This window comes from Leucoraja erinacea, chromosome 12, assembly GCF_028641065.1.
Source record: "Leucoraja erinacea ecotype New England chromosome 12, Leri_hhj_1, whole genome shotgun sequence".
In the NCBI taxonomy this organism is placed as follows: Eukaryota; Metazoa; Chordata; class Chondrichthyes; order Rajiformes; family Rajidae; genus Leucoraja; species Leucoraja erinaceus.
In genome coordinates, this window is record NC_073388.1 from 48586613 (window position 1) to 48613727 (window position 27115).

The 27115-nt window shown below is 45.6% G+C and overlaps 1 protein-coding gene across 1 annotated transcript in view; it reads left to right on the forward strand.

Annotated features, from left to right (window-relative positions):
* The window catches only part of LOC129702349 (NALCN channel auxiliary factor 1-like), a 475149-nt gene that overhangs the window by 427916 nt on the left and 20118 nt on the right, over positions 1-27115 (forward strand). The window contains exon 2 of the mRNA XM_055644110.1: positions 3474-3645. Within this exon, the coding sequence (XP_055500085.1) occupies positions 3474-3645 (172 nt within the window). The remainder of the gene's footprint in view (positions 1-3473; positions 3646-27115) is intronic.

Consider the following 27115-nt stretch of genomic DNA (forward strand, 5'->3'; position numbering starts at 1 on the left):
GATCGCTGGTCTGAAACATCCCAGCCAGTGGAATCATCAGCTCCAACCTGTCCATCCCCATAAATGTTTTGTATGTTTCAATTAGATCATCTTCCATTCTTTTGAAGGCAAGAAAGTATGTAGTCTTGATTACCTCCACTTCAATGACAAAGCTGCCATTGCAAGAATCAATGTGCAGGAAGGAACTGCAGATGCTGGTTTACACCGAAGATAGACACAAAATGCTGGATAGTGTACACTTGGTCTCAGCAATGTAGATGAGGCCACACTAAGCGGGACAGACAGCATCTCTGGATAGAAGGACTGGGTGATATTTTGGGTCGAGACCCTCCTTCAGGATCTCATTCCTTCTATTCCTTCTATCCAGAGATGCTGCCTGTCCCACTGAGTTACTCCAGTATTTTGTGTCCATTGCAAGAATCAATCTGGAGTATCTGTATCGTCTTGCCTCTATCCTGCGATAGGCCACCAAACCTGCACCAAATCTGGATGGAGTCTCTCCAGTGCTCTGTACAATTGAAACCCTACTCATGTATTGAAATACTCTTGCAGGAATGGCCCACACATCATTCATCTTCCTAATATCTTGCTATATTTGTTTGTTGTCTGTTAGCAATTCATGTACAACCAAGTCCCCCTTATCACAACATTTCTACAGAATCTTCATTAAAAAAACACTATATTTCTATTTCTTTCTACCAAAGTGGAATAACCCACATTGTAGTCATATAATACTTCATGTGCCACGTCTTTGCCTGTTGCTTAACCGTTGCCCACATCCCCTTGCAGCCTCTACATTTTCCCGACACCACACAGTATAATCAGTAGACGTGTATTGGATTACCCATCCGTCTTATTGACGTGGATTGTGAACAGCTTGGTCCCGACACCTATCCTTATTGCACCCCATTAATCACAGCTGCCACCCAAGCCAAACACTTGTGCTCTCTGTTCAATGTACATTGCCCAGTCCACAGACCAGGGCAGTATTTTAATCAGAACAGAGACACAAAGAACTGCAGAAGCTTGAATCTTGCGCTAAACACAAAGTGCTGGAGGAACACAGCGGGCCAGGCAGCATCTGTGGAGGGAATGGACAGGCAAAGTTTTGGGGCAGGACCTATCCTCGGACTCTTAGAGTTCGATTATATTAACCACAATACCATGCATTCTTATATTTGCCCCTGTCCCACTTAGGAAACCTGAACGGAAACCTCTGGAGACTTTGCGCCCCACCCAAGGTTTCCGTGCGGTTCCCGGAGGTTGCAGGTGGTTGGCGGAGGTTGCAGGTAGTGGAACCAGGTGGGGAGACTGACAAGAACCTCCGGGAACCGCACGGAAACCTTGGGTGGGGCGCAAAGTCTCCAGTGGTTTCCGTTCAGGTTTCCTAAGTGGGACAGGGGCATTTTTACTTTCACGAATGATCTCGTTTGGCACTTTTCACAGGTGTCGACTGGTCTTCCCATAACTATTCCGCTAGTCACAACTTCAAAGAGAAATTCGTTGAATATAACTGCCGATTCAGAAATCCCTGTCGACTCTCCCAGGTCTAATTTTCTCAGTATGCCGTTAAGCTCTCCATAATAACACATTCTAATATTTTCCCTCCAACCAGCTAAGTTATCCTTCATTTCCATTTTGTCTCTCGCTCCCACAGAGTGTTGCAGTTACTGTTTTATAATTTGCACGTATTGTTTTCATACCCCCCCCCCCCCCCCCCCCACTCAAGTGTTGCAACAATTCTAGGGTTCACTCTTGTGCTTCTGCTCTGGAAATGGTTCATGTCTCACGCAAACCAGCAAAGACAAATGAAGGATTTTAAAAAGAGAATTTTCTTAATTGGAACAAAAATAAGCCTCTCCCACATCACTGAGACACCAAGTTTCATGTTTGTGATCTAGCTTTTCCACTCAAATTGTACTTTACTGAAAATGATTATCTGAAACACTTGGACAGTTAATTTAGCAGTGTGGAAACAGGCCCTTCAGCCCACTGAGTCCACGCCAACAAGCGATCCCCACACATTAACATTATCCCACACATGCTAGGGACAATTTATAATGTTACCAAAGCCAATAAGTGAGTTCGGTATTCCGACTGCACCAGTCCAGGTCATAGGTCACTGGAGATAAATTTTCTCGGTAGCTGTGTGGCTGCGTGTATGCAGGTCTGCGTTTCGTCCGTGGTTGGGTCAAGCCCAGGTCTCCGGGGCAGCGGGCGTTGTTGAGTTCCTGCTGGGCCGGCCCCGTCCCTGCCCGGGTGCGGCTGGACGTGTCCGGGGTTGTCCAGGGCTGGCGAGGCACTGGCCCGGGGCGGCCCCAGACTTGCATCCCCCCCCCCCCCCCCAAGGCTGGCTCCGGCTCGGCTCTGCTTGTCCTGCCGGGTTGACCGGCAGCATTGGACTGGCGGGATGCCGTCCCGGAGTGGTGGCGGGAACCGTCAGCTGCGCCTCTCACCGTGTCCAGTGACTGTCGGTTGTCCTCCTCGGTGCCGGCTGGGGGCCGAGCGCCGGTCATCGGCGGGGATGCACACGGGGTGCTGCGGTGGCTCGGCGGGTCAGGCAACATATCTGGAGAAGGGTCTCGACCCGAAACGTTACCCATTCCTTTTCTCCGGGGATGCTACCTGTCCCGCTGAGTTGGTGCAGCGTTTTGTGTGTATCCCCGTTGATGGCTGGTGCTCGGCTTTCACTGGCGCCAGGCCGCTGGGTGGGGCGAGCGTTGTGGCTGCCGAGAATGTCTCTCCACCTGTCACCCACTCGCATCTGCCCCACCTCTCTCTCACTGTTACACCCCGCTCTCCCACTACCTGGCACCCCTGTTCCTCAGATTAAATATATTTTTGCACATAAATTTTGAATAAAGATAAGAATTTATACACAGTTTATACTACCAGCGCTTCATTTGCTTTTTCTTTATCGCAAATGACGTTAGACAAATCCCATGATTCCTTGCGTTTTTTCGGAATAACGAACACGCTTATTAACCTACAAACCTGTACGTCATTGGAGTATGTGAGGAAAGCTGGAGAAAACCCATGTGGTCACAGGGAGAGCCTACAAACTCCATACACACAGCACCCATGGTCAGGATGGAACCCAGTCTCTGGTGCTGTCAGGCAGCAACTCTACCGCTGCGACACCATGCCCCACTGGTTTAGTTTTAGAATTCATTGAGATGCAAGATGAGACCCTTTGAGGTCATGAATTGAGTTTGTGGGGTTAGCACACTTTAGTATTCATGGGTGTAATGTCATGTCTTGGACAATAAGAGAAAAATAAAGGGCATGTGACCTTACATTTGACTGTCTGATAGTTTTATGGTTTAAATGTGCTATACAATATTAATACTTTAAAAGAAGTGCTTCAGGCCATCCAGAGGCCACAAAATTGATAAACGTTTACTAAATGTGTTTTTGTTTTCTTTTCTAACCTCAAACCCCCAACCCAAATCTCCCCTCCCTTGTTTTTTTAGGTAGTCTACAAAGCATGGCTGTGTTCGGAGTATTTCAAAGCCTCACAGCTCCTGTGTCCCCGCAGGATTCCTTGTAAGCAATACTGCCTGGATGTCCAGGCCCGATGTCCATTTATTCTACCAGACAACGAGGATCTAATCTATGGCGGGTTGCCAAGCTTCATCTGCACAGGTACAGATCCTACTCAGCTGTCTATGATAAAGATGATAGTGTACTAACTCAATGCTGGTAACATTTGCAAATATATCTTCCAAGTGCTTCATCCACAATGTTTAATGTACCTCTCTATGTCAATATTGGACTGAGAATCACAGCAGGCCCTTTACCATTGAATCTGATCTCCGACTGCAGGTTAAGACTATATTCCTTGGAGCCCAGGAGGCTGAGGTGTTATCTTATAGAGGTGTACAAGATCGTGAAGGTGAAAGAGTTGGGTAATTAAGTGCCCAAGGACATAGGTTTAAGGTGAGAGCAGAAAGATTCACTAGGAACCTGGGGGGCAACTTTTTCCAACAGAGGGTGGTGAATATATGGAATGAGCTGCCAGAGGCGGTGGTTGAGGCATGTACAATCACAACATTTAAAAGACATTTAGACAGGTACAAGGATAGGATTAGAGGGATATGGGTCAAACATAGGAAGGTGGGACCAGCTTGAATGGGGCATTTTGGTCAAGTTGGGTGAAAGGGCCTGTTTCTGTGCTGTATGACTCTATGACTATGAGTTTATGACTCCAAATGAATACCAAATTAAATACAAAGTACTTCAGATGCTGGGAACTAAAGTTAAAATGCTGGAATGAATTAGACAGCGAGGTCATGTTGGTGGACAGAAACAGTTCACATCAAGTGATGCTCTTCACAAATGCACAAAAACTATTTAACTCAATGTTTAAACCTCCTATTAGTCCCATTAGGAATACCCACTATTCCCAACTCCACAATATCACTCAGCTTTTTTTAGAGATGCAGCGCAGAAACAGACCTTTTGGCCCACCGAGTCCACACCGACCAATATTCCCTGCACACTAATGCTATCCTACACACAGTCGGGGCAATTTACATTTATACCAAGCCAATTAACCTACAAACCTGTATTTGGAGTGTGGGAGGAAGTCGAAGATCTTAGAGAAAACCGACGCAGGTCACAGGGAGAAGGTACAAGCTCTGTACAGACAGCACCTATAGTCAGGAACGAACCCGGGTCTATAACGCTGTAAGGCAGTAGTTCTACCGCTACGCCACCGTGCCGCCCACATTAAAAAAATCCAAATGCTAAATATCGGAAATAAAAACAGAAAATGTTGGAAACACCCATTTCTACAGAAAATGTGGAAACAGGCAATGCTAAAAACACTCAGCAAGTCCGGCAATGTACAGATATGTGTAAAAAGTGGAATAATAAATGTAGCAGGTCACAGACTCTTTGTAGAATGTTCTTATTGAAGATTCTAGGACTTGAAACGATACGTTTTTCTCTCCACAGATGCTACCTGACCTGCTGAGTGTTTTTCACCCAGCTCTACCTTTCCCCTCAGCTTCTCTGCTCTGAACCCTTCGTCCACATCTTTGTTACCTCATATTATGATTTGCTAAATGGCACAGCGACTTTTCACATGGTGTTATATTTAACTCAATCCTAAGACCTCCTACTTGTCCCAAAATGGAATAGTGACTATTTCCACCTTTGCAATATGGCAGAGTGGCACAGCGGTAGAGTTGCTGCCTTACAGAGTTAAATACACGGGTTTTATCCTGACTACTGGCCCTGTCTGTACGGAGTTTGTACTGTCTCCCTATGACTGCCTGGATTTTCCCCAGGTGCTCCGGTTTCCTACCACACTCCAGAGACGTACAGACATTGGCTTTGGTAAACATTGTAAAATTGTCCCTAGAGTATAGGATAGTGTTAGTGTGATTGGTGGTCGGCATGGACTCAGTGGGCTGAAGTTTCTGCATTACATCTCTAAAGTAAAGAGAAGTCTAAAAGCTCAATCTCGTCTATGTAACCAGGGAGTTATTCAAGGTTCTGCAATCTCAAGAGTCCCGTTCATCACCTCCAATCATTGAAACAGAAGTGTAATTTTATCATTCTGATTGGTTTCTGAATGTGGGCATGGGTCTCATCCATGTCTATCACTGCAGCAACCATCCTGGATGTCAAAGCTTGTCCAGTTTTGGATCCTTGAGCAAATGCAATTCCTCCTCCAAAGCCGGCCTCTTCTTTGGCAGCCAAACACCTAAGCTCTGGAATTCCTATCTCTAATTTCCACTCCTGCACTATTCCTTCAAAATGTCTTCAAAATCTACCTCTGCAGTTAATATTTTGGTTACCTGCCCTAATATCTCTTTGTCATTGTAACTGCATTTGTTTAATGGCACCTTGGGATACACACTAAATGCTGGAGTAACACTGCGCCTCTGTAGTGAAGGAATGGGTGACGTTTCAGGTCGAGAACCCTTCTGCAGACCTTGGGATATTTTTGCGCTGTTAAAGATGATATCTAAATTAAAATGATTGTCGTTGTTAACTAATATTTCTAGCCTCTTCTGCCTTAATCCAAACAGAAGCAATGCACATCGAAGATCAGTGAGTTCAATTTCAATTTTTCTGCTTCCCCAGTTGAAATAAGTGCGTTTCTGGGAATTAAATGCAGCTTCTCTGGTCTGTGTGGTTCAATTTCATTTTATGTCCTGCCTTTTATGGTCCTTTTAAGTACAATTAGAGAAAGGCTGTCAAGCATTTTACAAGTCAATCGGGATGAATGTCATGGGTTCATCCTTGTAACGTGGGTTTTAATTGCACAAACACTCCAACCTGTCAGTGCAGATGTGCAGGAGTGAACCACTGGAGCAGCTGGCCTTGCAGTTGGCCTCAGTGCACGCACTGTGTGGTCAGGCAATGATGCACATGTGCAGGAGCAGTCTCATTCAAATCACCCGTCCTCTGGCTGCAGCGGGTCCACATGTAAAGGGTCACTTTAGCTTCTGCACAATCATTAGTTTGCCACAGATGGGGAGATGAACGATTTGGCACGTCGCAGGAACCAAACAGGTTTAAGTTTATGGTTATTATTGTCGCATGTACCGACATACAGTGAAGACTTTGTTTTCATGTTATCCAATCAAATCAGATAATACAATCCATAAATACAATTAAGCCAAAGTCAAATACAATAGGTAGAGCAAAGAGGACAATAGAGAATAGTTAGAGTATAGTTCTCAGCATTACATAGAACATAGTATGATGCAGCACAGGACAGGCCCTTCGGCCCCCAATGTTTGTGCTGGACAAGATGCCTAACTGAACTGATCTCTTCTGCCTGTACGTGATCCATATCATGCTTTCTCATGTGCCTATCCAAAAGCCTCTTCAATCCACTCTCGTATCTGCCTCCACCATCACTCCTGGGTGCCCACCATTTACTGTGCAAAAACTTGCCTTGCACGTCTCCATTGAACTTTCTCCTTCTCACCTTATAGCTATGCCCTCTAATGTTGGCCATTTCCACCCTGGGAAAAAGGTTCTGACTGTCTACCGTATCTATGTCTCTCTGAATTTTATACACTTATGAAGTCTGCCCTCAACCTCCAGAAAAACAAATCAAATCTATCCAATCCCCTCTATAGCTTACTGCCTATTATGCCTCCTGGCATGTAGGGCAGCAATGAAGGTCCTCCACTCCTGTCTGTTCTGGGCCCATCACGCCCAGTACTGTTGATTTCTTCAGTTGCTGTTTCCGTAACATATTTGTTTTACGAGACAGGGTTGTTAGCCCTGTGCTCAACCTCCAACCTGGAGGACCAGTGGATCGCTCTTCGTCTCGCCTCTACCCTTCGACCTGAGATGAATCTCCTGCTGGCATGTAGGGCAGTGAGATGCACAACCTCCCCGACCACGTCTGTTGCAATCCAACGGGGGCCCATAGCTGCCCCACTAATTACTGTCGTGGTTTCTTCCTCCTGCTGTTTCCAAAGTAACATATTTAATGGGGCTTTCAGAACTGCACTCAAGACTAATGTGGTTGTCCAATAGAGCTGCATCATGATGTCCTGACTCTTGTAATCAATGCCCCCTAGCAATGAAGGTGAGCAAACCATATGCTTTCTTTACCATCCTATCTACATGCTTCCACCATTAGTGAGCTAAATTCTAGCGCAGTTGCAAAGACGAAGTTCAATGTATGCAATGGGGCAGAGGTGAATCTAATTGAACCCTAACCTATGGAAGGACCACGATGAAAGGATAATGATTGGATTCTAAAATAAATCACACACTCACCTCTAGGGAGTCAAATGTGGGATGCAAAAATGCTGGAGAAACTCACCTGCGGCCCGACAAGGTTGCAATCCTATGGCCGAAACCCTTCTTCCAAACTAATTCAGGGCATGCATCCTGTGAATTAAACCTCCTCTGCATTTTCCCAGAATCTACCAAATGCAATTCAGATGATCATAGTCGATCTTCAGTAATTGTTTTTTAATGGGAAGGCTCCTGAGGGTAAAAATAATAACTGCTAGAAATTACAATCAGGAGGTTAGGCAGCATCTGTGGAAAGAACAATATAGTGAATCTTTTATGCGTTAGAGTTATTATTGTCACGTACTGAGGCACAGTGAAAATATGTGTTTTGCATACTATCCAAACAGATCAGGTAATACCTTACATGAATACAAAAACTCAGGTACAATAGATAGATTACAACAGGTAGAGCAAAGGGGAGGATACAGAGTGCAGAATATAGTTCTCAGCATTGCAGCGCATCATTTTAGTTTGCAGATATAGGGTGGAGATACTGCCTTCAGCCCACTGAGTCCGTGACAACCAATGATCACCAGTTCACACTAGTTCCATCAATGTTACTGGGGACAATTTACAGAAGCCGTCTAACCCATGTTTAATGTTGAAGATTCCCCCCAACCCATCAGATCATCACATTTCCAGCTTTTGTCACATTTTCATTGTCAGCTGTTTAAGAAGGTTTTGAGTCTAGATTCTAACCTTGGGCAGCATTTAATCTTCTTTCTTCCCTTACCTCTTCTCTGTCACGGTTTCAAGGCCCCCTGGTTTCAACAATCTTACACCAAACAACAAGCTACTTGCGATTGAAACCCTTTCAAGGTTTCCGTTAACAAACACGAGATGTGTTTGCCAAATTTTACTTTCAAAGTTTTGATGCCAGCATGGTGCTCCTGAGATTCAGCTACGAATGGTCACCATTCTATTGCAAACTGCACAAAACCTCATAATTAGTCCTGATCTTCGAAACGTAAATGGGATCTCAGTGCTACTGGTGAGCAGTGTAAATCCACACAGGTCGTTATTATGGGCCCAGACCCACTATCTGTATCGTATTCATTAGTTCCCCATGGGAGACGTGGAATCATGGCTTTAAAACCGAACACGCTGCAAAAACTCAGCAGGCCAGGCAGCATCTGTGGGTGGAAAAATAGTCAACATTTCCAGTCGAAGGCTTTTCATCAGAACCGAGCAAGAGAGGAAATGTGAACATCAAAGGGAAAACAAGATTGTCTGAGTAGCACAGTAAGTGGGGAAGCAATGTCTTGTCTTTATAGTTTGCTTGGTAGGATAGTTTGAGAAACTTCTTCTTGTCGAGTCCACACACAAGATTAGAAGTTGTTCAGCCAGAGCTGAACACGTGTCTCGGCATCTGCACACAATGTCTGTCTTGTCACTTCTTGCACGTGGTGGTGGAAAGATTGGTGGAAACAGGGCCGCGACGTGAATGCTCTTTCCTTGACCCCATTTAAAAGCTGAAATGTAGCCATGATGTGTGCATTTACACTCCTTTGTCTGTGTGAAACTTTGTGCTGCTCATGCATTGACATCAAGGTGATATTGTATACACTATCCAACTAAGCAAACTATAAAGACAAGACTGTACAACATCACCAAAACTTTATCATTGATTCTCTTTTCACAGATGCTGCCTGGCTCGCTGGGGTTTTTCAGCATTGTCTGTTTCATTTTGGACTTTCATCAACTGCCATTTTTTTTTTGTCTTCATCAGACGCAAAATCTTATTGAAAGTTTGAAAGAAGATTTTCTTTTTATAATTTTTTAACATATTTGCCTTTTTCTTGATCTCAAACATGAGTGCTGGTGTAAATTATCTGAGGAATCGATGGCTTGGAAGAGTTGCAAGTCATGTTTAACACAATGAACTAGAACAGTATAGCATATTAGATTTGGTATTACTAAGTTTTGAAGTAATGACATCTTCACATTCATTTTAGTCATTAAAAGGGCAGCTCATAGTTGATAGAGCCTCACGGCGCCAGAGATCTGGGTTCAATCCGGATCTCGGGTGCTGTCTGTGTGGAGTTTGCACATTCTCCCTGTGACCTGGTGGGTTTCCTCTGGGTACACCAGGTTCCCCTCACATCCCAAGAACGTGTAGGTTCATTGGCCTCTCTAAATTGACCATTGTCAGCAGGGAGTGAATAAGAAAGTGGGAATGGCTGACTGCTGGTCGGCAAGGACTCGAAGGGCTGAAGGGCCTGTTCCCATGCTGTATCTTTCAATCAATTCATCCAATCAAAAGAATTGGGATGCTGGTGTTCAATACAATGTGCAGCAATGAACGCAAGGTGTGAACTTCAACATTGTTTAACCTCACTGCTGTGAAATAAGACTGGAAACAATACGTTTCATGTGGAAATAAGTTCATTCTGCACAATTCAATGAAACATGGAAATGACATGAATATATTTTTTGCTCGTTTTCCTTTATCATTCTTCACGGTTCATTCACAATCTAACTGACAGAGGGAATTGCATTTACTAATGCTTTGCTTAAACACTTTTACTTATCACATTTAAGTACAGGCATTTAACTTCTGAATGGAAAGAGAGCGGGGAGAAAGGGGAGGACTAAAACTCACTATAGACCAATTATTATAATTAGCTGACAGTGAAACTGTAATTCGTGGATGAACTTTGCGGTCTATCTTTCTATCGTGCGGCTTTGATGGACACCAGTTTGGGACGCAATAAAAGGCACAAAGTGCTGGAGTAACTCAGCGGGTTGGGCAGAAACTCTGGAGAGCATGGATGGGTGATGTTCAGGGTCAGGATCGTTCTTCAGAGTCAGAAGAAGGGCCTCGACCTGAAATGTCACCTTTCCATGTTCTCCAGAGATCCTGTCTGACCTGCTGAATTACTCCAGCAGTTTGTGCTTTTTCTTTGTAAACCAACATCTGCAGTTCTTTGTGTCTACCTGGGACACAATAAATCCAGGCTACAATTGTGATGGCCTCCATCCGATCTGAGCTCTCATTTGGCAAGGTTCCATTTCACACATGCCCGGATTAAATTTCAGCTACTATTTTTCTGCTCGAATAATCAGAACATCTTTATATTTCCGCAATCTCACTGTCACCCGCTTGGGCAATTTTCTTGTCATCAATAAATACTAATGTGTGTGAGGGGAATACGGAGAAGGTTTTGCATTGAGATTTAATTCCAGTTTAATTTCCAATCTCCATTGAAATGACAGGTCTCAACTTGTTCTTGACTTGTTGAGAACTTGTTCTTGTCAATTAGTAGTTTCCTGGAAGTAAAACCTTATTTTCTTGACTGTTTTTAAATATAAGATGAGGGTAGTCATTGGTTCATTATGACTGAGTGTGTCAGTACTGGTTGACTGGGCTATCCAACCTTACAGTACCGGGTTTTTATCCTGACTGGCCACAGTAGGTCCAAGTCCGCTGTGAACATGAAGAAACTTTCTGCCTCATCCATCATTCAGGCAGTGATCTCCAGACCGCACCAACCTTGTAGGTGATTATTGTTGCTTTGTCTCTTCCCCAATCCTCTAACCCAGGGGTCGGCAACCTACGCCCCCCCGGCCGAATGTGGCCCGTAACCCGAATTCATCCGGCCCAACGGCGGATTTTTTCCCCGTAATCATCCGGCACGCCGAGCGCCGAGCACGGCCGAGCTCTGGCTGTACCGCATCCTGCGTAAAGCCGCCGGCACGGCCGTGCACCTTCTGTGAACACGTTTAAGAAAGAGCTGCAGATGCTGGAAAAATCGAAGGTAGACAAAAATGCTGGAGTAAGTCAAATGAAATGAAATGATGAAATGAAATGATTCAATTTATTGTCATTGTCAGTGTACAGTACAGAGACAACAAAATGCATTTTTAGCATCTCCCTTGAAAGGGAGACACAGGGCGTCGCGGTGTGCCCGCGCCTGCTGCCGTAGAGGAGACATGCAACGGGGAGACATGCAAGGATTGCATGAGGCTGCCTCACCCGCTGAGTTTCTCCAGCATTTTTGTCTACCTTCTGTGATGCCTGCCATCCAGGGCGGGATGGGGGCGGGATCCATGTGTACATGTGATAGATGTGGCCCGCCATCCACTCACAGACATGTGCACTGGCCCCTACGCAGAACAAGGTTGCCCACCCCTGCTCTAACCATTGCATTCCAACCACCTGTCAATAAAAAACCCACTCATACGTATCCACCTATCACTTACGATACTTTGTCCTGCCCCCACCTCTCTTCAGCAATCAGTCTGAAGAAGGATCCTGACCCAAAACATCAACTATCCATCTTCTCCAAAGTTGCAGCCTGACCTGCTGAGTTACTCCAGCACTTTGTGCTTTTTTGGGGTAACCAACATCTGAAGCTCCTTGTGTCTATATCTTAAACCTGTGCGCCTTGGTCGTATACTCTTCTGCAGAAGAGTATATGTTATTCCAATTTAAACCATCTAATCCTCACATAATGTTTGCGCATGTTATTTAGGTCTTCTGTTCCGAAGGCAACAACTTCAGTTTACCAGTCCTTCTACATTGCTGTGTAGGAGGTAACTGCAGATGCTGGTTTAAATCGAAAATAGACACAAAAAGCTGGATGTGCAGGTTTGTTGGTTTCTAAAAAATTATTCTAGTGTGTAGAATAGAACTAGTGTATGGGAGATTGTGTTCCCATGGACTTGGTGGGCCGAAGGGCCTGTTCCCACACTATATCTCTAAACTAAACCAACTGAATTTGTCTGAATGAAAATTTACACTGACCCCAAGTATAACCTCCAATTATTTGTACAGCCCTAACTAACCAATCTTTAATTGCATGGTTTAGGTCTTACCACCCTTGTAAACAATAGTACAACTTTTTCTCCCCTCCAAGCCTCAGTTGCCACCCCTGTTGCCGAGGAGAATTGAAGAACTGTGGCTGGAGCCACCTAACCTTTGCCTGAAGAAGGGTCGTCCCGAAACGTCACCCATTCCTTCTCTCCAGAGATGCTGTCTGACCCGCTGAGTTACTCCAGTTTTTTGTGTCGGCCTTTGGTGTAAACCAGCATCGCAGTTCCTTCCTACACAGTGGGCATTCTTGGCTGTAGCTTCAATGTGGTTGGTCCAGGACAAATTGTTGTTGATATTTATGCCTAGGAACTTGAAGCTCTCATTAATCTCCTCACTCCTGCACCATGATGCTGATTGGGGCATCTACACGACCTTGTTTCCTGAAGTCAATAACTAGCTCCTTCATCATGCCAACATTGAGGGAGAGTTTATCATCTTGACACCACGTTACTGAAAAAAGCTCTCTATTTCCTTCCTGTACTCCATTGTTCAAGATCTGGCCCACTACGGTAATGTCATTTGCAAACTTGTTAATGGAGTTAGAGCAGAATTTGCCCCTCACAGCTGTGAGTGTAGAGGGAGTACAGTAAAGGACTGAGAATCCATCCTTGCATCATGGTAGTGAGAATTATCTAGGAGAATATGTTGTCTCCTATCCACAATGGTTGCGGTCTTTATTCCATCCTTCACATAACTTTTCTCCCTCTTCTTCTAACAGCCTGAGAATGAGTGTATTCAAATGAATGTATTTGGTGGATTTTTATATGTTTAACATATCATCTATTGCATGCTGGAATGTGGTTCTGGCCAGAAATATTGGACCTCACCAAATGCCTGTTTTTCAAGAGTCAAGAGTGTTTAATTGTCATATGTACCAACAACAGAACAATTCAACTCTTACTTGCCGCAGTGTAACAGGCCCATCCGAGATGTCCTCATTCTATAGGGAACGGGAGTTCCCCTCTCCCATAATAGATGAGGCCCTCACTCGAGTCTCCTCTGCCCTAACTCCCCCTCCCCCTATTCACAACAGAGACAGAGTCCCCTAGTCTTCACCTTCCACCCCACCAGCTGTCGCATACAACTCATAATCCTCCGAAATGTCTGCCACCTCCAACAGGATCCCACCACTAGCCACATTTTCCCATCTACACCCCTTTCCACGTTCCGCAGCACATTCCCTCTGCAACTCCCTGGTTAACTCATCGCTTACCACCCAAACCACCCCCTCCCCAGGTACCTTCCCTGCAACCGCAGAAGATGCAACACCTGTCGCTGCACCTCCTCCCTCGACTCTGTCCAAGGACCCCGACATTGCATTCAGGTTAGACAGAGGTTCACTTGAACCTCCTCCAACCTCATCTACTGTATCCGTTGTTCAAGATGTGGACTCATACATCAGTGAGACCAAACGCAGACTGGGCGATCGTTTCGCCGAACACCTTTGCTCAGCCCACAGGTGCATGGTACGCTACATCATGGAGCTGATATCAAACCGCAGCTTTGTGCTTAAGACCAGTGATGGACAGCAGAGTAGGCTACATAGACTGAAGAATGGCGTCCCACAGGGATACGTCTTGGCTCCGCAGCTGGTCAACGTGTACATCCATGATCTCCCACAGACCATCGCTGGAAAATATGGGTCTGCTGACCATCTAGCCTTCCTGTTGAGACACAAAGAGTGGAAGTCAATCGAAAGCTCCTTGAGTTAAGACATGGGGACTTTGGCAGTATACCTACGACAGTGGCGTCTAAAACTGAGCGAAGGCAAAACAGTGTCAACAGCATTTCATCTAAACTAGAAGGAAGCTAAGCGAGAGCTGGGTGTCTTTGTTAACAACAGGCGCTTGGACTTCCAACAAACACCCACTAACCTCGGTGTAAAGCTGGACAGGTCCCGTACATTTCATCAGCACCTGGCTGGTCTCCACGACAAGGTCATGCCTCATCCAACGCCTGGCAGGAACAAGTTGGGAAGCGAATCCATTTACTCTCTGCACCACTGCCTTAGCTCTTGTGTTTGCTCCAGCTGAGTACTGCGCACCCGTATGGAGTAGTAGTAGACATACTAGCCTGGTAGACACAAGCCTGAACAGCTGAACTATCACTGGGTGCCTTCAACCGACTCCAGTCGAGCAGCTTCCTATACTTGCAGGGATCCGAAGGCAAGCAGCAACTCTGGCACTATCTCGTCGTGCCATGGACCCAGATCACCTCCTCCATCAGGCTATCAGCAGAGAGCAGAGGCCACCCCGACTGAAGTCCCGTCACCCCTTTGCTCAACATGGAAACCAACTCCTAGCATCCATCCAGACAACTGAAACAAAAACACACTGGATAGCCACCAAGTGGTCACAGGAGTGAAAGGCAACCTCATCTCCATTACACAGCTACATCTCTTCACCAGGTCAAAGCTGTCCAGGGTCTGACCTCCCTAGAGGAGCACGGGCGAGGCTCAATAGACTTGGTATTGGAGTTGGGCGTTTCAATGCCAGCGTGTGGAGATGGGGGCTCCCTCCGCCAGAGCCCAGCCTGTGATTGCGGAGCAGAACAACAGACAGCCAACCATGTCATCTCTGAGTGCCCGCTCTACCATCCATCAAATGGATCTCAGGGTTTGGCAGACATTGACACAGAGACCACAACGTGGCTGCTCAACCCCCAGCATGAGATCTAACTATTCCTTTGGTTTATTTATGTTTCATTCGCAAAAAGAAGAAGTCCACTTGAACCAACCTGATCTCCCGGTTGCTGGACACTTTAATTCTCCATCCCATTCCAACACAGACCTTTCTGTCCTAGGCCTCCTCCATTGTCAGAGTGAGGCTAAATGCAAATTGGAGGAACAGCATCTCATATTTCGCTTGGTCAGCTTATGGTATGAATATTGATGTCTCTCCCTTCAGGTAGCACCGGCATTCCCTCTCTCTCCATCCCTCCCTCTCCATTCCAAGTTGCACCAGCTTCTCATTTTCGCCCTACAAACAACTAACAATGGCCGTCTGAAGAAGGGTTTCGGCCCGAAACGTCGCCTATTTTCTTCACTCCATAGATGCTGCTGCACCCGCTGAGTTTCTCCAGCAATTTTGTGTACCTTCGATCTTCCAGCATCTGCAGTTCCTTCTTGATAACAATGGCCTGTTTCCTTTATCATTGTTACCTTTTTTGCATATCTTTCATTCATTGTTCTTTATTTCTACACATCATCATCTATATATTTTATCTCCCTTATCCCTAACCAGTCTGAAGGGTCTCGACTTGAACCATCACCCATTCCTTCTCTTCAGAGATGCTGCCTGTCCCGCTGAGTTACTCCTGCTTTTTGTATCTATGGCCCATAAACACAATACTCATAGATAACATTTAATAAACAAAAAAAACCCCAATAAATTAATAATCCCAATATTAGTGCAAGGGTTTAGATGGGGGTGCAATTCCTCAAAAATGTTCAGGAGAGTTTGCTTAAGCAGCATGAAGAAGCCCCCACACGTGGGAGGGCAACGCTGGATCTTGTATTTGGAAATTGTGAAGGAAAAATTAATGAAGTGTGTGTGGAGGAGCCTTTTTGGACCAGTGACCACAGTTCAATTAGGTTTAAAATAGTTATGGACAGGGATGGAGAGGGTCCACATGTTAAAATGCTCAACTGGGGTGAGGCCAACTTCAGGGTGTGAGAGAAGGTCTCGCTCATGTTGACTGGAGCAGGTTATTTGAGGGGAAAGGAACATCGGCTAAATCGGATGTTTTTAAAAGTGTGCTAATGAATGTGTGCTGAATGTGTACGTCCGCGTTAGAGTGAAGGGGAAAACAGGCAAACGTAAGGAAGTTTGGCTGATGAGGGAAATTGAGGCTTTGGTGAAAAACAAGAAGGATGCATGGGTCAGGTAAAGGCAGCTGGGATTGTGCATCCCTGGAGGAGTTTCGGGAGCTAAGGATAAACTAAAAAAGGAGATCAGAAGGGCAAAAAGGGGCCAGGACATAGCTCTGGCGGATAGCATTAGGGACAATCCCAAAAGATTTTATAAATACATAAGGGGAAAAAGGGAATCTGGAGTGAGAGTGGGACCTCTCAGGAATCAAAGCGGTCACCTCTGTGTGGAGCCACAGGAGACGGGTAATGTCCTCAATGAGTATTTCTCCTCTGTATTTACCAAGGAGAAAGACAGTAGGACGGAGGAAATTGGAGCAATCACTGGAAGTGTCTTGAGAGCAGTCAGTGTTACCGTTGAAGAAGTACTGAAGGTACTGTCGTGTATGAAGGTGGACAAATCTCCGGGGCCTGATCAGATATATCCGAAGATATTGCGGAGCTCTGGTTGAAATTTACGATTCGTCCTCAAATACAGGAGAGGTGCCGGAAGACTGGAGGGTGCCAAATGTTGTGCCTCTTTTCAAGAAGGGCTGCAGGGAAAATGCTGGGAACTATAGGCCGGTGAGCTTAACATCTGTAGTTGGTAAGTTACTAGAGAGTATTCTGAGGGATAGGTTATACAGGCATTTGGATGGGCAAGGGCTGATTTGGGATACACAATAGACAATAGGTGCAGGAGTAGGCCATTCAGCCCTTCGAGCCAGCACCGCCATTTAATGTGATCATGGCTGATCATCCACAATCAGTACCCCGTTCCTGCCTTCTCACCAGGAATCCCTTGACTACGCTATCTTTAAGAGTTCTATCTGACTCTTTCTTGAAAGCATCCAGAGAATTGGCCTCCAATGCCTTCTGAGGCAGTGAATTCCACAGATTCACAACTCTCTGGGTGAAAACGTTTTTCCGCATTTCTGTTCTAAATGGCCTACACCTTATTCTTAAACTGTGGCCCCTGGTTCTGGACTTCCTCAACATCGGGAACAAGTTTCCTTCCTCTAGCATGTCCAATCCCTTAATAATCTTACATGTGTCAATAAGATCCTCTTTAATGCTTCTGACTTCCAGAGTATACCACACATGGTTTTGTATGTGGGAGGTCGTATCTCACAAATCTGATTGATTTTTTTGAAGACGTGACCAAAAAGTTTGATGAGGGCAGAGCTGTAGATGTTGTGTACTTGGACATCTGTAAGGCATTCGACAAGGTTCCACATGGTAGGCTGTTCTGGAAGGTTAGATCACATGGGATCCAAGGAGAGATAGCTGAATGGATAGCAAATTGGCTCCATGGAAGGAAGCAGACGGTGATGGTGGAAGGTTGCTTCTCAGAATGGAGGCCTGTGACTAGTGGTGTGCCTCAGGGTTTGGTGCTGGGCCCGTTACTGTTTGTCATTTACATCAATGATTTGGATGAGAACATACAGGGCAAGATTAGCAAGTTTGCTGATGATACAAAAGTGAGTGGTTTTGCAGATAGTGAAGATGGTTGTGAAAGATTGCAGCTGGATCTGGATCGATTGGCCAGGTGGGCGGAGGAATGATCGATAGAGGTTGACAGAGAAGTGTGAGGTGTTGCATTTTGGAACGTCAAACCAGGGCAGGACCTACACAGTAAATGGAAGGCCTCTGAGTAGAGCAGAGGGATCTAGGAGTACAAGTGCATGGTTCAGTGAAGGTCGAGTCGCAGGTAGATAAGGTGGTAAAAAAGGCTTTTGGCATTTGCAGTTGCAGTTGTATAAGAAGTTGGTGAGACCGCATTTAGAATATTATGTTCAGTTCTGGACACCGTGTTATAGGAAAGCTATTGTCAAGCTTGAAAGGGTTCAGAAAAGATTTACGAGGATTTTGCCAGGACTAGAGGGTGTGAGCTTTAGGGGGAGGTTGAGTAGGCTGGGTCTCTATTCCATGGAGCTCTGGAGGATGAGGGATGATCTTATAGAGCTGTACAAAATCATGAAGGGAATAGATCAAGTAGACGTGCAGTGTCTTTTGGCCAGAGTAGGTGAATCGAGGATCAGAGGACATAGGTTCAAGGTGAAGGGGAAAAGATTGAATCGGAATCCAAGGGGTAACTTTTTCACACAAAGGGTGGTGGGTGTATGGAACAAGCTGCCAGAGGAGGTAGTTGAGGCTGGGACTATCCCAACGTTTAAGAAACAGTTAGACAGGTACATGGATAGGACAGATTTGGAGGGATATGGACCAAGCACAGGCAAGTGGGACTAGTGTGGCTGGGACATTGTTGGCCGGTGTGGGTGAGTTGGGCCGAAGGGGTTGTTTCCACAATATATCACTCTATGACTCTAAAAGCCCAAAAATCATAGATAGTTTGCTGTTTATAATTTAATTAGAGTTCTGTTGCATAGTGCCTGATGGTTGTCGAGAAGAAGCTATTCTTAAACCAGGAGCTCACAGTTTTCAGACTCCCATACCTTATTTCCGATGGTAGGATTGAAATGAGAGTGTGGTCAGGGTGTTTTGGGTCTTTGACATCACCTCTTTGATGGTGGGAAGGTCAGTATCCACCTGGCAGTGTCCACCACCTTTTATGATCGCTTTAATTCCTGTGCATTCCTGGGCATTCAGGTTCATGTATACAATTGGGTAATCAGTTGAGGAAGGGCCTCAAGACCTTGCTTTGATAAGCAGTGCAATTTTCAACTTAATACTGATGTTTGCCTCTGATCTTTAACAGGAACTGAAGCCAAACACAAAATCCTCAGCCATTTTCCTGCTTGAGAGTTTGTTGAATGTGTAGAATAGCATCATGCGTTAAACCATTTTCCATAGTTCACCACCAGACTTGGCCGTGCCAAGAAGCTGGGCTACAAACATCTTTGTTGGATTCTTGTTGTTCACACGCATCGAAAATTATAGCTGGGGTTTTGTTCGAAAATGCCAGCAATTCTGAGCAGCACCTCAAGGCCTTTGCTGGCAATCGGTACTTCCAAAATGTGCTAATGGTGTGCATGTGTTCACACTCTGTTTGTCCTTTGTACACCTAACTGAACAAAGCATTCTAATGCAAGATTGATTACTCTCGTTATAGAACAATTAGCAGACAGCAGATGGACCAAATCTGATTTTATTTGCTTTAAAAATTCCTGATAAATTAAGGATGGGTTTTAAAAATTAAGAGCAACATTTAATTGAAAAATTACATTGCAATGTATTTTGTTTTCTACATTTTTTATTAGTTTAGTTTAGAGATATAGCACGGAAACAGACCCTTTGACCCACTGGGTCCGCACCGACCAGCGATCCCTGCACACTAACATTATCCTACACACAATAGGCACAATTTGCACTTATACCAAGTAGCTAATTATCCGACAAACCTGTACGTCTTTGGAGTGTGGGAGGAAATCAAAGATTTTGGAGAAAACCCACGCAGTCACTGGGAGTACGTACAAACCCCATGCAGACAGCACCCGTAGTCAGGATCGAACCCACGTCCCTGGCGCTGCAAGTGCTGTAGGGCATCAACTCTACCGCTACGCCACCTTTTAGGCAAGACTTTTTTTTGAATTTTGAAAACCTGATCTTACTTTTGAAATGTTATTTTTTTGTGTGGTGTAAGTGAGCACAACATGTACAAAACATGCTGGAATTGGAAGAGAGATTGGAAGAAAGAACAGCTTCAAATAATCCAACTCCGTAAGAAAATGGTAGAGTTTAAGTGAAGCCCATTGGCCCACTTGGGCCCGTTGTAATTTAAGGTGCAGGTATTCCGGCAGCATAATTGTAAAGGGGACCATTCTAAAGGACAGAAAATTGCATTTGGTACTTGTGGCAAAGCTAGCAATTATTGGCCAAGAACATTAGCCCTGAGCGCAGAGTGATTTTCTTGCAACATATCATACTTTTCACGTTGAAGACGATGGAGTGGAAATGACCATTTCTAACTGGGAGACATTGTAACTGAGTCTGGAGATTTTTCCATTGTAAAGATAATATCTATACCCTGCCCCCCTTTGCCATGTTTACTCCATCCAGTGTGTTGTTGTTCCCTTTTAGCTCTATGGCCGTGTATACTTTTTCCTCAGAGTTAAAGAACAGAAGGGTCCCAACCCGAAACGTCGCCTGTCTAGTCCCATCTCATATGTTGCCTGACCCGTTGAGATCCTGGAGCACTTGGTGTTTTTATCCGTTATTTGTGCATCGACTGCCACAGGAGGTAGTTGAGGCAGGGACTATCCCAACATTTAAGAAACATTTCAGAAACAGTTGGACAGGTACATGGATCGGACGTTTTGGAGGGATTTGGGCCAAATGCAGGCAAGTGGGACTAGTGTAACGTTGGCCGATGTGGGCAAGTTCCCACGCTGTATGGCCCCATCACTCTATGACTCTGGCTTTGGGAAGGGGAATTTTATTCAAGACCTTGGTCTCTTTTGCACACTTTGCAATTTTTAACTGAGTAGCAAAAACTGGATGTTTCCCCCTCCCAATGTCGATACGAAATTTTACGATAGAAACCTGGAGGGAAATTGGTTTCCCGACAGTCACAACACACAAGGGATACGAAAACATCAAATTAAAAGTGAAACAAAAAGAAAAAGGCAAGCGACTGTTGTCAGGCTGCCCAGCGCCTTCACCGGAACGAGCGAACAAACAAACAAACACACACTGGTTTATCGCCTGGGCAGAGGATTCTAAACTAGAGTGCCCCCCCCCCCCCCCCCCACACTGGGTCCCCATTGTCTTCCCCTCCCCCTCATGCTCATCAACCACTGATCGCAGGTCAAGCACTGAGATCAACGATAGACCAGCAGCCGGCATTTTGTCTGAGATTCATCACTATGAGTGGAATTAGGATCCTTCCTCAAACCTATTACCATAGCTCATTACCAGACCAAACAGCACTGTCAGAACTGGACAGAGGCACCTGCAAAGCAAAAAAAATGCTTATGTGTGGGACTCGACCCACAACGCCACCTATTCCTTTATTCCAGAGATGCTGTCTGACCCGCTGAGTTACTCCAGCTTTTTGTGTCTACATTGCTTATTCCATTGGCCAATTTATCCTATGCATTGACCTGTCCGCTTGCTATCCAGCACACACACACACACACACACACACACACACACACACACACACACACACACACACACACACACACACACACACACACACACACACACACACACACACACACATACACACAACCCACCCACACCCACACATGCACACACACACCCCACACACTCACATACACACATGCACACACACACACATACACACACATATGCCCACACACACACACACACACACACACACATACACACACACACATGCACATATACACACACACACACACACACACACACACACACACATACACACACACATACACACACATACACACACACACACACACATGCACACACACCTGTACACATGCATACACACGCACATGTACTCTCACACACACATGCACACAACATACACATACGCACACACACACAGACACACACACACACACACACACACATGTACACACACACACTTATACACACCACACACACACACACACACAAACATACACACATGCACACACACACACACACACACACACACACACACACACACACACACACACACACACACACACATATACACACACACATGCACACGCATGCACACATACACATGCACACATACAAGCACATACACACACAAAAATGCACACATATACACACACATACATATACACACATACACATACACATGCACCTGCATGCACACACACATGCACACACACATACACATACATACACAAATGCACACACACCTACACAGACACACACATACAAATACACACATTCACGCACACAGATACACATACACACACATATACATATACACATACACATATGCACACACATACACATATACATGCACACACACACACACACATACACACACACACACGCATACACATGCACACACACACATGCACACACGCACACATGCACACACGCACACACAGTGTGGGCCGTTCATTCCTTAATCCAATTCCAATCTGCCCAGGAAGACACTAGCCTGTGATGGCCTCCTCCATGCTGTGTCCAGCATAGTCCCGCTCAGGACTGTGGATGTCAACTGTAGCCAAGTCTCCGGGGGGGTTCAAGGGATAACATGTTCCAACTACCGCACCTGATGTGTGATCTCTGTCCAGTTGAAAAGTCTTGTAGAGCAGAGGCCAAAATATGGGCACAAAGAGCTGGCCTTGCAAAAGATGTTTTAGTGAAGCAAAGTCCTGAGGTGCGTTTCATTAACTCAGTACTGTGGTTACTGTTGAATGAACTGAAAACCACAGCTCCAAGAGTGGATCATCCAATGACCATTTGAAACAGAGATTTCTCTTGAAATGCGACTGATTCAGGAGTGTGCTTTTCTTCATTCTGGATGTCCAGGCTTTCAAGCTGCTGTATCTTCTCCCAGAAGGAGGCAGAGAGGAAAAGGAATGCCCACGAGGGCTGGCATCTTCCACGTTACTTCCAGCTTTCCTGAATGAGCTCATCGTGAAGAAAGGTTGGATGGAAATGACTGACTGGACAACAATCAACAATAGACAATAGGTTCCGGAGCAGGACATTTGGCCCTTAGAGCCAGCACCGCCATTCAATGTCTATATGCAATTGTAATCATGTTTAGTCATTCTGCTGACTGCAACAAAAGCTTTTCACTGTACTCCGGTACACGTGACAATAAACTAAGCTAAACAGAACTCCTGAACTCTAGTGGTGAGCTCATTTGATATTATTGTGTTGAAGGTTGCGCTGCAGTCAATGAATAGCATCTTGTCATAGGTGTTCTTATTGCCAACATGATCCAGAGCTGAATGTAGAATCCCATGTTGTTCTCCAGCTCATCTATCAACTCTGCAGCAGCAGATGCCGTTAGAAATATTTTCTCACTTCCCTGGATCAGAAAATTAATGATTTTCTTAATCATTATTTATATTATGTATGTGGGCCTTGTCACATCTTCGCCTACAGTGTTGAATAATAATACTGATATAATATTTACAGGTTACATTCCTTTGGCTCCGTGTTTATTATCTCCCCCAGCCATGGCTTCCTGCCTTGGCTTACACAGCGTACACCCGATCTGACCTCCAAGTCAGCTGATACAAAGGTCAAGCCATTTGCATATCATTATCATGACATCGTCATGACATCCCTCCTTTACCAGAATTAAACTTTCAATTAGCATGTGTTCTTTCTAAGCAAAACTATAACTTATAACACAAAATTGTTGTGTTGAAGAAGGAACTGCAGATGCTGTAAAAATCGAAGATAGATAAAGTCTGAAGAAGGGTCTCGACCTGAGATGCCATTCCATAGATGCTGCCTCACCCGCTGAGTTTCTCCAGCATTTTTATCTAAACAAAAGCGTCGTATCGCCTTTCACATTTTGGTCTACCAGCCGGTGCAGGAGCATCAAAGCCGGCTGAATCTGCCAAGGTGTGGTCACCCAGACGCCTTCTCTGGTCACCACCTGCGTTACAGAGTGCCGCCTCTGGAACTCTGATCACCACCTCAGAAATGCTGGTTGCTTCAGGAACCTCAGGGATGTCGTCTGGCCCCTCTGAATCAGTAGCTCTTGGTGGATTTTGGGCTACCTCATTTTGAGTGCCTCTGGACATGTGCTTTCCGATGCTCTATACATTTCTCTTGTCGATAACACCTTCTGGAGACTTGTCTGTCACCATGCTGCTGCTCTTCAATACAACATTGTATGGCTGGCAATGGTAAGGAGTGTCTATCTTACCAGCATCATCTCGCCTCACAAGCACATCATCACCAGGAATGATTTCAGAGTGCCTGGCTCCTCGTTTCATGTCGGCATACCATTTTGCCGTACCTTGTGAACTGTAACAAGTTTGAATTCAATGCTGTACAAGTATGCATGGAACCTTTCACAGGCCCACACAAGTCACAGTGCTTCTTTCTCTGTTTGAGAATACCTTCTCTCCACGCTGGTTAATGATCGACTGGCATATGCTATGATTCTGGGACCATCTGCATGTGTCTGTACCAGCACTGCTCCTAAGCCGACCAGACTAGCATCTGCTATGACTTTTGTTGGTGCAGCTGGATCATAATATCCAAGGGTTTCTGCACTCATTAGACTCTGTTTCAGTGAATTGAATGCCTGTCTCTGTTCACTCCCAAACTGGAACGGTACGTCTTTCCTGGTCAACTTTCTCAGCGGATTTGCCAGTGAAGCAAAATTTGGAATATATTTTGCACAATAATTGACCAGTCCTAGAAAGCTCCTCGTTTCGGTTGCATTCTGAGGTTCACATGCATCTGCAACAGCTTTCACTTTAGCCTTGGCTAAAGAACTAAACAGGTCATACACAGTTCAAGTGTAGCCGGTAAATTTTCCAATTAGTGGGTTTGGCTTGCAGACACGACCTGCACATGTACGATAATAACCTCCAGCAGACACCTCATCCTTCGCAGAGGAAGCAAGTCTCTTATTGGGTGAACGTGGAGAAGACACCGGTGGAGATTGGGGCACCGGGGAAGGCAGGGTTGTCACCGGCACCGGCAGAGGAATCGCTGGAGCAACATTCGCAGAGCATGAGGGAAGACCGGCGGGCTGGTCCGGGTAAGGACGTGGAGGTTCTGGTTCATTAACCAAAAGGTGTTGGCGCACTCGCCGATAGATGCCATTGTCAATACTGACCAAGTACGAGCGTGGGTTCTGCGATGGACCCCAGAATGACTCCGAGGCGGTCGTAACCTCGGAGTGACCGCAAACGGGCAACCTGTCCCTTGTTGAGCGGTTGAAGCGGAGCTGGTTTTATCGTAGTATTTTCTTTGTATGTCGCAGCAGCGTTGGAGCTGGGATTGGATCACTGACGGTGCACAAACTTGTGGTTCTGGTAGTTACTTGGCCATAGGCAGAGTGGAGGGGTTCGCCATGACACGAGCCGTTCGGCTGCAGATCCCAGGAGAGGATCGCGGATGATGTTCCAGAGGTTGAGTAAGTCGAGATAAACATCAGAGCCTGTGTGAGCATTCCATTAGTTCCTTTGCACTTTTTACCGCACGCTCAGCCAGGCCGTTGGACTACGGGTACTCGGGGCAACTGGTAATGTGTGAAAGTCCCAGTTATTTGCAAAATCCCTGAAGAGCTGACTGGAGAACTGAAGTCCATTGTCTGAGAGCAGCTTTAGGGGGGCTCCACGGACAGAGAAGTGACAAGTTAGTTTCTGAATGACCATGGCTGAGATCGGGCTACTGAGCAGGTCGATTCCATCCCATCCTGAGTAGGAATCAATTAAAACCAGGTTTTGTTGGCCGTGCCACTCAAAGATGTCGGCTGCTAATGTGGACCAGGGTAAGTCCGGCGTGGGGTGCAAGAGGAGTGGTTGTTTCTGTTGGTGCGGGGTCAGGCTATTGCAGATCGGGCAGGCAGCAACCTTCTCTAGAATGTAATTAGCCATGTCTGGCCAGAACAGCATTCCTTTCGCTTGTTTTAGGGTTATTTCTGCAGCGGGATGGCCCCCATGGACAATGTCAAAGTACTTGCTGTGAAGAGACTTTGGGATGTCCACCTTGTGTCCTTTCATTATCACGCAGTCCTGAATGACCAGTTTGTCACGGACAGGGTAGAATGGGCAGACAGCTTGTGGTAGCTACCCATGTTACATAATTGTAGACATTGACCAGGATGTTGTCTACAATTATGTAACATGGGTAGCTATCAAAGAGTTGTTCCATAGTACGCTAGAAAACTTCACTGGCTGAATTGATGCCAAATGGCATTCGTAAAAATCCGTAGCGTCCGAAGGGCATCGCAAATGTGGTTAACATGGAGGATGCATGGTCTAATGGCATTTGCCAAAATTAGTTATTTGCATCTAGGACAGAAAAGACTGTGGCTGTACCCAGGTTGGCTGTGACTTCCTCCACCGTCCGCATAGGGTGGTGTGGTCGTTTGATGGCAGTATTTATATCCTTAGGGTTGATGCAGATCCTTATTTCGTCTTTGTTCTTCTTGACTGCTGCAACCATGGTGGAGACCCAGGAGGATGGGTTGTTAACGGGGATATTACACCCAGTGTTTCCATTCTGTCTAGTTCAGCTTTGACGCGGTTCTTCATCGCATGCGGGATTTTGTGAGGAGAACGAACGACAGGTATAACTCCCTTATCAGTTACAATGCTGTATTCTGTGGGATGCTTGCCCAGCTGATTGTCAAAAAGCTCTTTTTCTTGTCCCTGGCCTTACTTTTACATGTCTTTGCAAAATGATCTTTATCTCCACATTCCCTACATGTTCTACCTTTTGCTGGACAACATGCATCTTTCCCCATGTGACCCTTGTTGCCACACCTGTAACACTCGATCTCACGATCAGGCTTACTTCTTGGTCTACAGCCAGTTAACTTTCCCAGTCTTGGAATCTTTCAATTTCATGCTGTGAAATTTGTCCCTCACCAGCTTCCAGTGCTGCTGCAATCGACAAAGCATCATTAAGGTTTAACTCACCCCCTTTTTCTAGCAGCCTTCCTCTGAGCTTGTCTGACCTGCAATGCTGGACAACCTGATCCAATATCTGGTTCTCCACATCAGCAGCCACATATTTGCTTCCTACAGACACCTGGCTGAGTCTCGTCACAAATTGAT